The 18,045-nt window shown below is 46.6% G+C and overlaps 1 protein-coding gene across 2 annotated transcripts in view; it reads right to left on the bottom strand.

Annotated features, from left to right (window-relative positions):
* The window catches only part of CFH (complement factor H), a 401,411-nt gene that overhangs the window by 134,625 nt on the left and 248,741 nt on the right, over positions 1–18,045 (bottom strand). For both annotated transcript variants that reach the window (XM_083156807.1, XM_083156808.1), the window contains exon 17: positions 9,875–10,057. In XM_083156807.1, coding sequence (XP_083012933.1) covers positions 9,875–10,057 — 183 coding nt within the window. The remainder of the gene's footprint in view (positions 1–9,874; positions 10,058–18,045) is intronic.

Below are 18,045 nucleotides of genomic sequence, written 5' to 3'. Positions count from 1 at the left end.
CAAGCTGCCCCCTCGCCCCCCCCCCCCCCCCCCGTTCCGGCGCCACTGGGTGCAAGAGAAATCCCATCAATTTTGCGTAATATATCTGCTGTATCCTGTAAGTATGAGGGTAGGCTGTATACATGATGTCTAAGGTATTTGTCAAGAAATTTGCTGACTGGTTCAAGGAGGCCACCCATCCCAGAAACGATGGGTCTACCCGGTGGTTTGTGAATGTTCTTATAAACTTTGGGTAGAAGGTCGGCACCCGAGGGTAGTCAATGTGAAGGAAAGTAGATTCTTTTTCAGTGATGATTCCTTGGTTACTGTTAGGTTAACCCTTGGTGCTCCAGGAAAAACAAAACCAACGAACAAACTGATGCAGGGGAATGCGGGGTGTTTTATTGAAAAACCGAAGAACACAGGAACTGATGCAGAAAACAGGAACAAACTTTATGAAACAAAATACGAAGTGGCTGGATAGCAGAATAAACACAGAGGTACTGGTTACAGATGCAGGCGGTCCAGCAGTTGGCTGAGGCTTATGCTGAGGCACGAGGCACAAGACATGAGACACAGGACACGAGGCACGAGGCACAGGCTGTAGGAAGCTGAGGTACAATACACGAGGCACAGGACACAAGGCAATGGCTGTAGGAGGCTGAGGCACAAGACACGTGGCACGGGACACGAGGCAACGGCTGTAGAAGGCTGAGGCACAATACACGAGGCACAGGATACGAGGCAACGGCTGTAGTAGGCTGAGGCTGAGGCACAATACACAAGGCACAGGATACAAGGCACAGGACACAAGGTAATGGCTGTAAAAGGCTGAGGCTGAGGCACAATACACGAGGCACAGGATACAAGGCAGATAGGGAAACACTCCTTTCCACAACAGGAGCATAGAACAATGACCAGCCCTGAGTGCTGGTCTGGGGAGGACTAAATAGACCGCTCACAGGTGTCCAATTGAGCAGATTGCCTCCAATCATCAGGCACCTGATACCTCAGAGTCTGGAGACAGAGAGATAAGTCCACAGGTGCCTGATGCCCCTAGTGGTGATATACATGGAAAGAGAAACAGACATAACAGTTATGATATTTTGTGAGGATTTTATTGTAACTGTCCTAAGGTATGTTATAAAAAACCCCCGTGGAGGGGACGGGACAAAAGGTTACTACAGCGAGAAGTTTGGTGGATCCAGAAACTGAACATGGTTCACCCGGCTGGGTTGAATGAATCGTGCAGTTTCCACTGTTTTTTGTAAATACTGCTGATCTCTGCTCTTCTGACCGGGTTACAGTACCATTTTTTGGCTGCCGTGCCATAGCTGTTTTCGTTGTATTATTTGATATATCAATGCCGCTGGTCATGTACATTATCCCGGTGACAGCACTATCTCTTGGCCGCCGTGCCTATGCTGTTATACGTTACTACTGTATTGCATTTCTGCTTTGAATGTATGTCACTTATTTGTACTGATATTGTACAAGTTTCATGCATTACTGTATATATTTCATGCCAGTCTATATGTCCATGTTGTGTGCACATGTTTTTTTAACTTTTTCTGCACTGTTTATTGCACTTATTAGATTCGTGTAGGGTTGCCTAGCAACTCCCCGGACAGCCTGTGACACGCCGAAGGGGGTGAGTCGCCCATTGGTGACGTCATACAGACCCAGGCAGATGGAGAGAGGCAGGTGCCAGCACATGTTAGATGGTGAGAGGCTATATAGGTAAGAACACTGTATGTATTGTTTGTGAGCTTGAAAAAGGTCAAATAAATAGACCGAAACGTTGCTTGACACTTGGTTGTCTGTACATTTCTTTCTACAAGTCCCTCGAGTGCCACCGTCTCCATTGCTATATATATATATATATATATATATATATATATATATATATATATATATATTCAGCATCAGTAGTAGTGTACAGTGTATGTTTCGGGTTGTGTCAGACAGGCTGTGTCAGTGTAGTGTAGTGTACAGGCAGGCTGTGTGAGTCAGTGTGTCCATAGTATGTAGTGCACAGAGGGCAGAGGCTGTGTCATTAAGTGTAGTGTAAGTACACAGGCAGGCTGTGTCAGTCAATATAAGAGACTGTGTGTGTCACTGTCTGTCAGTACTGAGTGTCAATTAGTGTAGTGTACTCTAAAAAAAATAGATAGTTTTCTCTTCACTGGAACACAATACACCATAGTGAGCTAGTCCCCAGCGGCGGCACTCAGATAAATAAATCAGACAAGCTAGCTATTCGCCATTGTATTCGGCTGTCTGTGTATGATACCAGTGTAGCTGTGGGAAGGCACCGGAGCAGCTAAAACTTCATTAAGCAGTGAGTGCCAGAGCCGTGCTGGACTATATATATATATATATATATATATATATATATATATATATACAGATGCAAGTTGGCGGCACCCGGAGGCAATGAAGACAAGACACTGCAGTTAGTGATCAAACGTTTTCGATGTATTGATTTCACATCGTCATCAGGATATATATAGTCTCCGAAGGTCCGGCACTCCCAATAAGTGTGGAAACTTGGGCTGGTGCCAGCACAGAAATGTAAATGGAAGTCCATGGATGGTGCGGCACTCAGCGCGGTATTGCAAATAAACGTACCAACAACAGTGGCTTAAAGACAACATTTCAGTTGTATTTATCACAACTTTTTGACTTTATGACTTGAAAAAAGTTGTGATAAATACAACTGAAACGTTGTCTTTAAGCCACTGTTGTTGGTACGTTTATTTGCAATACCACGCTGAGTGCCGCACCATCCACGGACTTCCTATATATATATATATTCCCTTTATCAACCGGTCTCTAAGTACTTGGACCTCATACTTCAACCTTACATACAAAAACAACCGACTTTCATCAAAGACACTACCGCATTTCTGACCCGGTTACAGAATCTATCGACAATCCCTGATTCTACAGTCCTCGTCACCCTCGACGTGAGCAGCCTCTACACCTCCATCCCCCAGCAAGCAGGGGTGGAGGCTGTTGCCGAATTCATTCAACACAACCAAGTCTCTGAAATGGACCATTCATTGTTTTTGCGCCTGTTAACATTGACACTGAATCGCAACTATTTTCTCTACAATGGGGCATACTTTTTGCAGACCAGTGGGTGTGCAATGGGGAGTCCGGTGGCACCAAGCTTCGCAAACATCTTTATGTTTGCGGAGGAAAAGTCAAGCTTCCTCGATCATCCGGATCTGAAAGAACATATTTTGCTGTATGTCCGATTTATAGACGATTTGTTCTGCTTGTGGACGGGCCCCATTCATCTCCTGGAACAGCATATTATGGCCATAAATTCCGGCAATTCCCCTATCAAATATACAATGTCTATCCAGAAGGAAAGTATCCACTATCTTGATGTCCAGGTTTCGATCCTGGACCATCAGATATCCACAGCTGTCTTCTCCAAACCCACGGATCGAAACACCCTGCTCCTGTCTTCGAGTCATCACCCGAAACCCCTCAAAAGGGGACTCCCAAAATCCCAATTACTTCGAGTAGCACGGATATCCAGCACCAAGGCAGCAGCTGTAAACAGCACTAACCAAGTGGTCGCCCGATTTGCAGCTAGAGGATACGATTTGAAACAACTTAAACAACTTCAAGCAGAAGTATTGGCCACCCCCAGAGAAGCCCTACTCATCCCTAAACAGAAAACGAACAGTGACATCATCCCTTGGAAACAGGAATATTCCACATCCAGTCCGGTAGTTCAGAGAGCTACACGGGCATTGTGGCCAATTGTAAAGACTGATAAAACATTACCCTGTTTTAAAAACATAAGACCCATGGCTTGCTATACGCGAGGGCGAAATATAAAGGACCAAGTAGTCCACACTGACATTACCGGTTTTGACACCCAGCCAACACCATCTTCTTCTTCTTCTTCTTTTTAAACCCCCCCCCTGGATGTTACCGGTGCTTAAACTGCACCACTTGCAGAAACTTAGTTGTATGCCACAACTTTAAACACCCCACCGATTCATCCATCATCAATATTAAACATGTGTTAACCTGCTTAACAACACATGTGATCTACTTATTGTATTGTCCGTGCAAGATGCACTATATTGGCAAGACTGTCCGCACCATTCGTGAGCGAATGACCATGCATCGCTCAGCCATCAACATTGCATTGCGTTCTAAATCGGCAGACCAGCCAGTAGCCAGACACTGGCTAGAATCTGGCCACTCCATCAGTGAGATGCGGTTCATTCTCATAGACCACGTACCCCCCCTTAAACGTGGGGGTGACCGGGACGGTATTCTACTCAAGTTAGAATCCAAATGGATTCATAAATTGAACACCATTAGACCGCACGGCCTCAACGAACGTTTGAATTGGAACGTTTTCCTATGAGTAATTGAACTACTGCACATCCATCTGGTCGTTGCGCCCACCATGCAAACTATTTATATGTGCTTCTTATGTCTGCCATACATGCCATTCTGAGTATCACTTGACTTGCTGTGGTTTCGCTATATATTTATTGTTTCATTTCCATGCAGGGTCTGTCCGGTAGCCGGGGACGGCATCTAGCGTCCCGAGCGTTTCCTAGCAACGGGCGCGGTCATGATGACGTCAGTGTCAGGGCGACCGCCCACTACGTGGGGGGAGTCTGGACACACTCGGCTGCCGGGCGGACGCATCAGTGGCTCTGTGAGTATATGTACCCCTGTTTTTTCCCCATTTACCTGTATATGTATCTGGTCACACACTGTCTTGATAAAAATGCTGTTGCATTGAAACGTCGACCTGGACGTGTCGACCACATGTTATAATAAATTCTCTTGATTGAAGCCCTTTGGAGTGACGCTGCTTTTTCGCCTACTACCTCAACTTTGCGGAAGGCACCCAAAGGCAGATTATCACCCCCTTGATTGGTTTGAGTGCCGGCTCTTAGCCACATATATATATATATATATATATACTAGGTGATTCATCGCGCCCTACGGGCGCTCTTCACACCGTCGTAAGGGGCTGCGCCCCCATAATTTGTGAACATTTGCATATGATGGTTAGAATTGTATGAAAGATGGCCGGTATTGCAACTTGAGTTATAGGTGAAATGTGTTAAATAGAGAGCATATGATGTGGAAGGGGGTGTGTATTGTTTTGTTTAGTTAAAAAGCGGTTACAGAGTAAGATGTACATTGATAGTGTGGATGGTACAGTGACATTTGTGGGTGTGGGGGGGGGGCTGTGTTTGCGTGTTGTTTAGGTGTGTGTGTGCAATAGTATAGTATGGTGTTTCTGAGTCAGCGGCTCCCCACTGGCGGAGGTCACGACACAGGAAAACAGGAGGCTGGGTAGTGATAGGGGTGTGTGGGCATAAGGGGGACTAAAGAGGAGGGTGGGAGATACTATGCAGCTTCTGCCAGTGGGTGACGGTCCAGTGTGGCAGTACAGGAGTACAGGATGGTGGCCCTTAGTCAGTGTCTGCTCCTACTGGGTGGGAGTTCGGGTGCATGAGAGCAGGAGGCTGGGCTATGAGGCATGATAGGGGCATGTGGGCAAAACTGCATCAGCGACTCCCCAGTGGTGGAAGTTACGGTTCAGGACAGCAGGAAGCTGGGTAGTGATAGGGGTGTGTGAGTATACGGGGGACTAAAGAGGGGCTTAGGGGTGCTGCCGTGGGTGGATGCCGTGAATTGCGGGAGGGGGGGGTGGGTACCGCGAATTGTGGGAGGGGGGCGCGGGGGGTTGCAGTGAATCGCGGGAGGGTGGGTCGCGGGGGGTTGCCACAATGACAGGAGGGGGGGTCGCGGGGTGCCGCAATCGCAGGGGGGGGTGTCACGGGGTGGGGCCGCGAATCGCGGGAGTCACCGGGGTGCCGCGAATTGCGGGGGGTGTGCTGCAAATTGCGGGAGGGGGGTCGCGGGGGGTGCCGCGAATCGCCACAAGAAAAAATCAACACAGAAAGGTCAACACATGTAAATGTTGACATAAGTGTGGCACTTCATCGGTGTCCATGTCGACACATGAGAATGAATATGAAAACATTAAAAAAAAAGAAAAATAAATCTTCAAAAACTCATGTCAACCTTTTTCATTGTCGACCATAGCCGTGCCAGTGTTTTGCATGTGCCATTTAATCCTGGGGTTGCCGTGAATCGCGCGCGGGGGTGGGGGGGGAGGGAGGAGGTGAGGGGTGTCCGCGAATCACGGGAGGAGGGGTCGTGGGTGGATGCCGTGAATTGCGGGAGGGGGGGTCGCCGCGAATTGTGGGAGGGGGCGCGGGGGGTTGCAGTGAATCGCGGGAGGGTGGGTCGCGGGGGCGGGGGGTTGCCGCAATGATAGGAGGGGGGGTCAGGGGTGGGGAATCGCGGAAGGGGGGGTCGTGGGGGGCACAGTGAACCGTGGGAGGGGGGGCCCGGGGGGTTGGCGCGAATCGTGGGAGGGGGGGTCGCGGGGTGCCGTGAATCGCAGGAGGGGGGGTGTCACGGGGTGGGTCCGCGAATCGCGGGAGTCACCGGGGGTGCCGCGAATTGTGGAGGGTGTGCTGCAAATCGCGGGAGGGGGGTCGCGGGGGGTGCCGCAAATTGCCACAAGAAAAAATCAACACAGAAAGGTCAACACATGTAAATGTTGACATAAGTGTGGCACTTCATTGGTGTCCATGTTGACACATGAGAATGAATATGAAAACATTGAAAAAGTGAAAAATAAATCTGGTCAACCTTTTTCATTGTCGACCATATCAGTGTTTTGCATGTGCCATTTAATCGTGGGGATGCCGTGAATGGGGGGGGGGGGAGGGAGGGAGGTGCATACCTCCCAACATGACCCTCTCCAGGAGGGACACATTGCTCTGTTTCTGGACTTTCTTCTTAATTTATGGATTACCATCACCTGTGCTTAAACACCTTTCTTATCAATTACCCTGTTTAAAACAGGTGATGACAATCATTAATTAAGATGGAAGTCCACAACCCAGCGTTACAGCTCCAGACACACTTTGACAGATGTAGCCAAATATATAAGAGATATATATACACACATACATTGCTCTCTTGTTTATTTACCTTGGTTGCGTGCACTGCACTGCCCCCTAGGCTAGTACACCATAGTGAAATACTCGAACCGTGTGTGATTGCTCTGCCTCCACGCAGTGTTGGATAAGCTGCTTCCTCCAATTTATATATATATATATATATATATACGGAGAAAAGGAGCGGCACTCGGAGACTTGTAATCAACGTGAAGAATCTGTGGTTTATTAAAGCGACGTTTCGGGGCTCGCACACCTTCCTCAAGTCACACACAAGTGATAGAAATGAAAACAGTGCATACATATATACTTACAAAACGCGGCAAACAACCTTCAACTCCTCCCTCCCGGCGTCTCCTCCGGACTCCGTCTCCATCCACGTCTTCTGGGGACGCTCATTCCGTTTCCAGGAAGTGCGTCACCCGGATGTGACGTGCCGGGAGTCTCCGGCCGTGGTGCGCCCAGTCAGGACAGCGTCATGTTGCCATGGGGACGCGGCTGTATACAAAAAACATCTCATAACAAACCAACACTTATATATACATTAAAAACTAATCTTATACCATAAAACCTTGCTTACTTAAAAAATCTGTGTTACATCTATATTTAAGACCACGTCTATGACGCAGAGTTACATAGTGGCTGGCAATAATACTTGCCCCCCACACAGTGTTGTGATTTGTGTCCGACAAGTGCACATGATACTTGTTTTTTTTTTAAAACCCAAGACTAAAAGTAGTTTTAGCCTGTATGTGAATATGTTCTTTGGTAAATGTCTTTGTGTAGAATACGGTGTCAGTTTAAATTACATGCTGAGGTGTAGTATATAAGACACAGACAGCAGAACATTTATGATACCTAATTATATACATGTATAGTAAGAAAGTTCCATATATGTGTTCCCCAGGGAAGGGGGGGTTTTAGGAGCACATCACGTCAATCAAAACTACTTTTAGTCTTGTTTTTTAAAAAAAAAAAACAAGTATCATGTGCACTTGTCGGACACAAATCACAACACTGTGTGGGGGGCAAGTATTATTGCCAGCCACTATGTAACTCTGCGTCATAGACGTGGTGTTAAATATAGATGTAACACAGATTTTTTTTAAGTAAGCAAGGTTTTATGGTATAAGATTATTTTTTCATGTATATATAAGTGTTGGTTTGTTATGAGATGTTTTTTGTATACAGCCGCGTCCCCATGGCAACAGGACGCTGTCCTGACTGGGCGCACCACGGCCGGAGACTCCCGGCACGTCACATCCGGGTGACGCACTTCCTGGAAATGGAATGAGCGTCCCCGGAAGACGTGGATGGAGAAGGAGGCCGGAGGAGACGCCGGGAGGGAGGAGTTGAAGGTTGTTTGCCGCGTTTTGTAAGTATATATGTATGCACTGTTTTCATTTGTATCACTTGTGTGTGGCTTGAGGAAGGGGTGCGAGCCCCGAAACGTCGCTTTAATAAACCACAGATTCTTCACGTTGATTACAAGTCTCCGAGTGCCGCTCCTTTTCTCCGTATGTATATGCTGCTCGGCTTGGACCTGAGTATCGCTCTGAGAAGGCATCTGAGCAAGGTAACAGACATAAACATTGGTTTACCCCGTGAGTGCCGGTTTACTGGGACTGTATATATCTACAGATGGGTCAGGTCCCATCTTTGCAGGGGATGGCGCTGGCGTCGCCAGCCGCCATCCCCCGCCAGCGCCATGGCGATGGTGAGAAGGGGACGCGCGCGCACGAGCGGCGCGCGCGTCCCCTTCCGACGGCGCTTCCATCCGTTGCCCCGGGTCCCCGCCGGCTTGCCGGCGGTAACCCGGGGTCCCCGCCGCCTGCCCGCACCCCCCCTAACCCCCCCTAACCCTGTCCGTCTCCCTGAGGCGGAGACGGACAGGGTTTCCGTCGCGCTAGCGACGGAGACTGAGACGCGCGTGCGCGTGAGACGCACGTGCGTCTCAGTCTCCTCGCTGGCGAGGCTGCTGGCGGGTCGCCAGCGCGTACGTTCTGGCGACCCGCCAGCAAGGATGAAAAACGTAACATACTGTATATATATATAGAGCAGGGGAGTTGGTCGGCACTCTCATCCACAAGGGGCAAACACCCAGGTGCCTTCCTCAAATTGGTAGAAGGTAGATCTCAGGGGGTCCCAGCAGGGGCTGATCCCAAGAAACAGGCGGCACTCAAAGGGCTAAGGAAAGTATCCAAATTTTATGAAGACATAAAGACGTAACGATCGGGTGCAGTGAATATATGAATATCTAATGAGCGGCTCGGCTCCGGCGCCCCCTGCTGGCTGCTGTGTAAAAAAATTATATATATATTTTTTTTAAATGAAATATATATTCATGTGCTTACAGCACATGAATAAAAATAGCATGCCCCTCCTCAGAATAAAATTCCTGATTTTTTTACACCAAATGTAAAAAACAAAACACTTTATTTTAAAAGTTCACATTCCACTTCACCATAAAAAGATAGCGATTGCTACTCGGTGAATCATGGCGAAAAAAACCTTCAAATGTATTTGCCATCTGGTCATTGAATAGGGTGATTCACCGTTTTAGTCAAAAATTCGCCAAACAGCACAAATTCGCCATAAAAACCTGGCGAATCAGGCTCATTGAATACCGCCCTATATGTAAAGATCCAAAGAATGAGTTTGCATGCATTAAAAGTCACACAACATGCAGAGTAATAACATTAAAGAGAACTAGAGAAAATGTATACATAATTATACCACTAAGACATAAATATTATATATATCTTATATTAATTAACATAATTAGTAAACCAATTACATCATGTGAAATGTGTTGGTACTGTACAGTATATGGAAGTTGAATTAACTAAAAACTAATGACTTACTTAGACAAACTGGTGCATTTCCCCAAGCTCCATTCTGACACTGAATTTCTTTTTCTCCATCAAGTACATACAAATTTGCACATTTATATATGATTTTGGAACCTGATGTATAACTTTCTTCTCTTTTACTTATGATGTCTCCAAATTCTACTAATGGCGGTGAACCACAACTGGTGCCAGTTTCTAAAAAGAAGAACATTTAATATAATGAATGTTGCAAGCCAATGTAGCAATTGAATATTAAAAATTTAAAATATTTATTTTTCCTAAATTGCAAAAATAACTACATAAATTATAAACTCAATTACTAAAACAATAGCTGGCACACACACACACACACACACACACACAATTTATTGGTTTTGCCAAACCCATCCTTAATGTTTTGTTTCCGTTTTCAAATTATGTTGGTTTTGGCAAACCCAACCCTTGGATCTTGGTTTTGAATCTGGTTCAATGTCAGGACGTTTTCACCAGAAAACACTGGCCCTGACAGATCATTGTGCAGCGCTGTGTTCTGAGCGATCTGAGTGATCTAGCATCGCTCAGAATGCTAATCTACACACATCGCTACATGTGCAAGTCCCATAACTCTCTCTGCACATATTACATTTACTTCACCTTCAGTGCAACATTTTGAGAGAACGTCTGAATTAGAGATGGGCAGGTCCGGATTTACTCGGATCTACCCTGAAGTCAAAACGGGATCTTATTGGCTATATGTTGTCACATGTTTGTGCTCCAAAACATGTGACAGCTGGATAGCCAATAAGATCCCGTATTGACTTCCGGGTAAATCCGAGTAAATCCGGACCTGCACATCTCTAGTCTGAATAGAGGTCTTGAAGTGTGTATTAGTCTGTGTATACATTAGCAAAAATAATAACTTAACTTAATTTGCTCTCTTTCCTAGAACACATTTCTTTAATCCTTAATTTTTATTTAATTTATTATCTTTTGACTGCGATTTTAATACTAAGGTGGAAATTGACTAATTATTGGCCGGTCTGCCCCCCCCTGCATCCTGGCTCCCCCCCCCCAGATGCAGCTCCAGCCAGGGCCCTGACACAATGACCCTCCCCCATACAGCCTAGGATCCATCCAGCCTAGGATGCCCCTCCCCCATCCAGCCTAGGATCCACCCTCCAGCCTAGGATCCTGAGCCCCTCTGCTGCTGTGAGTAGCATGATCAAGATGGCGCTGCAAATAGCTGCCTAGAAACTGTGCACTCAGCCATATGTAACCCAATGTCTCCCCTGTCTCGTACATTGCACAGCAATCTATATGTCAAGACTGGGGGATTGGTGGACCCAGGAGTGACTTAGATGGTTAGCTGAATAGCAAATGGAAAGAGTTCATGAAAGCAAGTGGGTAAGGTGAAGAAAGTTTATTTTCACAAAGTAAATGACGGTACTGATGAATGCTTGAAAGAAAGTGAGTAACACAATATAAATACTTGAGATGATAAAGTAGACTATGGTTTTGACAATGAGGAACTGCAGACTGACTTTATTGCTGAGGAAAGGAATACAGTGACTTTGACACTGAGGATCTGAAGACTGTGACTTTAAAAACAAGAACATGAGTACTGTGACTTTAAGACAACACAGCAATACTGTGCTCACCGAGGACTTGGAAACAACTCTGCAGAATACTGTGCACTCACTGTGGACTTGGAGATGACTGTGAAGAATTTGTTAATAATAATAATAATAATAATAATAATAATAATAATAATTATTAGAGATGAGCGGGTCCGGATCTTTGAGATCCGAACCCACCCGAACATCGCATCCGAGGTGGGATCCGAGCTGACTCAGGAGTTCCCGCCTTATTCCGGACTGAACACGAGGCAAAACATCATCATTGCGCTTTTGGATTCTCGCGGGATCTGGATTCTATATGAGACGCACGCGCGCCCCGCCATCTTCACTCCATTATAGGAGAGGGAAGAGGGTGGTTGGGATCTGTGCTCTGTGCTGTGCGCTTTTGTTTAGTGCTGCAGTGCTCACTCAATTAGGGCCCAGTGTCACTGATTTCCAATGTTTCCAGGTTTGTCTATGTCCATGCTGCTGCAGATACAAGTATCCTCTCTGGAGGGTAGATGCCAGGCTGCTCATCTGTAACTGCTGTTTGTAATGCTGTACCTCATCCTGATGATGGTCTACCTTAGACCGAAACGTAATGTCACGTCGATACGTCATTTTGTCTGATGCAAATAAATACCTTCTGATATTTTACAAAATTGGTGAGTGCCCTTTTCATCTTCTCTATACCTTGATGTTCGATCATCAGTAGGAGCACCCCCTCAAATATGGATTTGGAATAGAGTGCGGAATACTTGGAAAATGTATATGTATATATATATATATATATATATATATATATATATATATATATATATAAAGCAAGGTACCGAATCCCCTCAGGTAGCCGGCACACACACGTCACTGCAGCCTTCTCACAGAAATAGTTGCTTTATTTGACCTCTAGGTCAAATAAAGCAACTATTTCTGTGAGAAGGCTGCAGTGACGTGTGTGTGCCGGCTACCTGAGGGGATTCGGTACCTTGCTTTGTATATCCTACAACAAAGGCACAATAAGATGGAAATAGAAAGGAAAAACAAATTGGTCGAATACAGACAGATAAAGTATGAAACAGTATAACAAAATACTTGCCCAACGACCAACCCGGACCCCTGGCCCATCCACGGACAGATCCAGCCAATCAGCAATTTCATGGAGTGAAAGGGAAAAAAAAGAAAAAAGTGGGGGAGGAGAAAGGGATAAGATAAGAGATAGAATCTAGTTGTTATCGGGAAACCCAATCAGATAGCAATAGGCAGGGTATTTTGTAAGAGTTGAAGGGAGTACCATGATGTATTTGGAAAGCAGCACCAAATCGCCAGCTTAGTACGAGAAGGTAGGGTCTGGATAAATTTATCCCAGCAGTTAAATAGTTTTGGAGTTAGTAACTCTTTATGTAGTGAGGACTGTAGCCAGTCCATAGTGAATAAAAAAAATAAGTTGTGTGGTCGCCATATCTAAAGAAGGAGTTGAGGTCTGTATCCATTGTTGTAGGATGGTTTTCTTACCTACTGCCAAAATAAGTATAACAAGCTTTTTATCATATTTTGGGATATTGGGTTGGTCAGCGACCAGGAGTCAGTGCATTGAAATGATAATCGTAGAGCAGATGTAGTGTAATTGTGTAGTGTTTGCCAGAAGGTGTGAATGCGTGGGCACTGCCAGAGACAATGAAAAAGGTTGGCTTCTGGTGCGTGACATTGAGAGCAGTCTGACCTCTCCGACGTGCCCAACAAATAACAGCGTTTAGGGGAAAAGTAGGCTCTATGAAAAATGTTATAGTGCATTTCCTGATAGGAACTATCTGGGATGAGTTCAAGGTTTATTAAAAATGTATTCAAGATAGCTTCAGGGTCTACAGAGGAGGATTGGGAGGCCCATTTAGTGAGCACTGGGAGGTCAGTGTCCGGGTCTAATTCTGGGCGGATGCGGGCGTATATATAGTAGAGATAGAGGGTGACATTCTATTGGATGCGTTTTTTTTTTTTGCGATTTTTTTTGCAAAAACGGCCGAAATCGCATGTTTTTCAATTTTCGCATATTTGATGAGCTGCGAAAATGTGAAAAAAGTGCGATTTTGGCCAACAAATTTGACATTCTGGAAATGCGATGGCTGTTTTTCGCAGCACATCGCATCCAGATGTTTTCACATCTAAAAGTATGCAAAGCGCATATTTAATGGTATGCGATTTGTATAAATGTGTCTAAAATTCGCCCAAAAATCAGACCAGGTTCTGATGGGCGAATTAGCCAGAACCCTGCACAGATCATTGAGATCTGTGCAGGGTTCTGGTGGAAAAAAAAGGTTAAACAGTTAAAATAAAAAAAAACAGCGCGGGGTCCCCTGCCAGAGCATAACCAGCCCCGGGCTCATTGACCCGGTGCTGGTGACATAAAATCATGGTCCCCGACAAATAGGGGTCCCCTTGATTTAATGAAACCAGCACCAGGCTCAAGGTCCGGCACTGGTTCCCGAAATACGGGGGACAAAATGACTAGGGGTCCCCCGCATTTCAAGAACCAGCACCAGACCCAACCAGCCAGCAGGGTAATGCCACAGCCGGGGGACACTTATTATATAAGGTCCCGCGGCCAAAGCATTATCCCCGTGGCTGGTCAGCATGGGCAGGGGTCCTGGGGAAGTGGGGACCACACCAATGAAGGGGTCCCCCCCCTCCAGGACTTACCAGCCAATGCTGAAAGTCCGGGCTGTCCCCGATGCCCCTGGGCGGTGGGCATCGGGCTGATGCAAAGTGTAAAAAAAAGAAAAAAAAAACTATTGTCTTCTACTGTAGAACTATGAGTCCCAGCAATCCTACCCCGCATGCTGGGACTTGGAGAACCACAAGTCCCAGCATGCGGGGCATTAAAGGGCCCGCTGGCACTCGTAGTTCTACAGTACAAAAAATAGTTAAATAAAACACACTGACACCCAGAAAAATAAAAGTTTAATACATACATAACACACACATACTGATACTTACCTACCTTGAGCCCATAGGTCGGTCCCTGGATCCTGGGTCCGGGGCTCCAGGGCAGAAGAGTCCGGTTCCGGGGCCTTGGTCCTGGTTCCGGGGCTGGTCCGGGGTCCTGGGCTCCAGGGCTGATGTCTCCGGGGTCTAGGATCCGAAGTAGTCCAAAAGGGGTACCTGAGGAAGGAAATCCTACTCACCTGGTCCCCGGCGACGACCTCGGCATCTTCTCCGGCAGACGCGCTGCTCCCGGCTGGTACCCGCTCACGGACTGGAGAGGCGCAGAGATGTTTCATCTTCCGCGCCTCTCCTCAGAATGATTCTATTGGCAGCCTAGCGGCCAATCAGGAGCCGACTTTCTCTGATCAGGACCCCGGACCAGCCCCGGAACCAGGATCAAGGCCCCGGAACCGGACTCTTCTGCCCTGGAGCCCCGGACCCAGGGACCGACCTACAGGCTCAAGGTAGGTAAGTATCAGTATGTGTGTGTTATGTATGTATTAAACTTTTATTTTTCTGGGTGTCAGTGTGTTTTATTTAACTATTTTTGTACTGTAGAACTACGAGTGCCAGTGGGCCCTTTAATGCCCCGCATGCTGGGACTTGTGGTTCTCCAAGTCCCAGCATGCAGGGTAGGCTTGTTGGGACTCATAGTTCTACAGTAGAAGACAATAGTTTTTTTCTTTTTTTTTACACTTTGCATCAGCCCGATGCCCACCGCCCAGGGGCATCGGGGACAGTCCCGGACTTTCAGCATGGGCTGGTAAGTCCTGGAGGGGGGGAACCCTTTCATTGGGGGGTCCCCACTTCCCCAGGACCCCTGCCCATGCTGACCAGTCACGGGTATAATGCTTTGGCCGCGGGACCTTATATAATAAATGTCCCCCGGCTGTGGCATTACCCTGCTGGCTGGTTGGGTCTTCATGATCTTGGGCATCGCAGGTAAAAAAATCGCATGCGATGCGACCGACGCGATGCCCCCCGATTTCCCATAGGGAACAATGTGAAATGCCTCAATTTACCCAAATCATCATAGGGAACAATGGTAAATAGCCCACAAACCCCCCAAAACACCCCTGAACAGTGAAATGGTTTCCAAAATTAGTTAACACCACCCCACGATCAACGTGAACCCGAAGCGTGGCGAGCGCAGTGAGCCCGCGAGGGGCGGCGGTACGCGTCCTCCGACATTTTCATACCCCCACTATCCACGTCGCCGTGGAGTTGAGAATAGAATAGTGTGGCGAGCGCAGCGAGCCACCGAGCCCGAAGCGTGGCGAGCGCAGCGATACCTGTGAAGGCCGCGAAGGGACGCGTTTACCTGTGAAGGTATCCGCGTCCGCTCACCACGCTTCGGGCTCGGTGGCTCGCTGCGCTCGCCACACTAATCTATTCTCAACTCCACGCCGACGTGGATAGTGGGGGTATGAAAAGGTCGGAGGACGCGTACCGCCGCCCCTCGCGGGTTCGCTGCGCACGCCACGTTTTGGGTTCACGTTGATCGTGGGGTGGTGTTAACTAATTTTTGGGGGCCATTTCACTGTTCAGGGGTGTTTTGGGGGGTTTCTGGGCCATTTATCATTGTTCCCTATGATGATTTGGGTAAATTGAGGTATTTCACATTGTTCCCTATGGGAAATCGGGGGCATCGCGTCGGGACCATTTAAGCCTTTTTTAGCCGCATGCGATGCGACCGACGCGATTTTGACTTTTTTCAATGCATTTCAATGGGAAATCGGGGGCATCGCGTCGGTCGCGTTGCAGACCACTAAAAATTACACCCGATGCCCGCGATTGTGGCCGTGCTAGGAAACAAGTACCGAATAACATAATCCAGAGGATTCCTCATATCCTGTGGTCATAACTTAGACAAAATTGATTGCAAATAGTGGGTGGCAGAAAGATAAGGAAAGGCGTGGCTAGGTGTGAGATGAAATCATTGTATAGCCTCATCAAATGTAGGTGGGACATTAGAAGTGTTGAGTAAGTGTCGTAGACATAGGATTACTAAAGACCGCCACGCCGTAAAAGGTGGCCCAACTTTGCCATTCTGGAATTATTATTATTATTAATATTATTATCATTTTATTTATAAAGCGCCACAAGTGTTTTGCAGCGCCGTACAAAGGAACAGTACAGGGAGACAAAACTTGGCATAACATTGAATAAATAACAAAAATAAAATAGAGTACAAATAAAGAGGAATTCTAGGTTCCCCACCAACAGAAGGGATAGGGAGTTAAAGTGTTGTAAACGGAGTGATTTTCTAGCACGTCTCCAAGCATATATAGTAGAGGACAATAGACGATTATCAAATCGGGGTAGATTTAATTGAGAGGGACGTACGTGTAAAAAAAAGCTAAGAGAAAGAGGGGCACATAATTGTGAGTCTAAAGCAGCATCAGTAAAAACAGCAGAGTTATTGACCCAGTCCACCGCAAAGTGGATAATACAAGCTAGTTTGTATTGTTATATATTGGGTAAATTGACTCCACCTCGTTGGCTAATCCTGGGCTTCTTAGAATTCCAAATAAATTTGGTTAGAATGGAATGAAGGGCCTTATTCTGGTTCGTGCGGCTGGGCCGTACGCGTACGTTCCGGGTTTTTTTTTTATCTGCGCATGCATACCATCTCCAATGCGCAGGCGCGACCACTCCACAACGCTCACGGACGGGTCTTTCCGTGCGAAAAAACCTGTACGCGAGAGTACGGTCATTGTGAGCGGCATAGGGGCGTGTTGAGGGGAGCAGCCGAAATAATGAGGGAAAATGGGCGTAAACATGGGCGTACACGGGGGTGTGCACCAAAAATGAACGGTGCTACTACCGCTCGATCGGCGAAAGCACCGATCATTTCGGACACAAAACAGGCGTCCGCCAACCGCCACCTCAGACCACCCCTACAGATACCGCATGAGAGCGGACGCCTGGGTCTGCTAATTAACGCTGATTACTAGTCAAACACATACACCTGAATGTAATAAGCAATGCTGCAGTCTATTAAGTCCAAACCATTATTTCACTACCTGCAAGCCACACACAGCACTCAAACACATTGGAAGCTTATCTTTCTATACTTCTCTACATTTAAAGGTTTGTTTAATTTAAGGTAAGAATATTTTTAAGACCTGCTTATTTATGCTAAGGTAGGTATTTGTTAAACATTTATACACATTCACTACGTGTTTTCATATACTTTACACAGTAGCACACTCAATCTACACAAGTCGACATGTGTCAACGTGTTCACTCTACTACAAACATATGTTTTGTATTTATGATACAAATACATAAACCACATCTAACAGCTACAAAGGATGTTTCAGCAAAGTTTTAAGCCCATGGCCACTATTTTGCACACAATCTTTGTATAGTACCCAAAATACAGAACTGTACCACTTTCTGATCTGCTATGAATTTAATAAACAATAGAGACCCGTCCGTGCACGGTGACGCGGTGACGAACGCTCAGATAGCCGCAAGAAGTCGATGGGAAGACGGACGAGAGACGTCCGTAAACGGTGGCGTACGCTCTGTTGTATAACTCCCGAAGTGAGGATAGATCTGATTTAGAAAGTAAAATGGGAGTCATTTGTAATAAATAGAGCAATT

The sequence above is a fragment of the Crinia signifera genome, chromosome 8 (assembly GCF_055691185.1).
Source record: "Crinia signifera chromosome 8, ASM5569118v1, whole genome shotgun sequence".
Classification (NCBI taxonomy): domain Eukaryota; kingdom Metazoa; phylum Chordata; class Amphibia; order Anura; family Myobatrachidae; genus Crinia; species Crinia signifera.
Note: the sequence above shows the minus strand (reverse complement) of the source record. Positions and strands in the feature narration are given on the sequence as shown.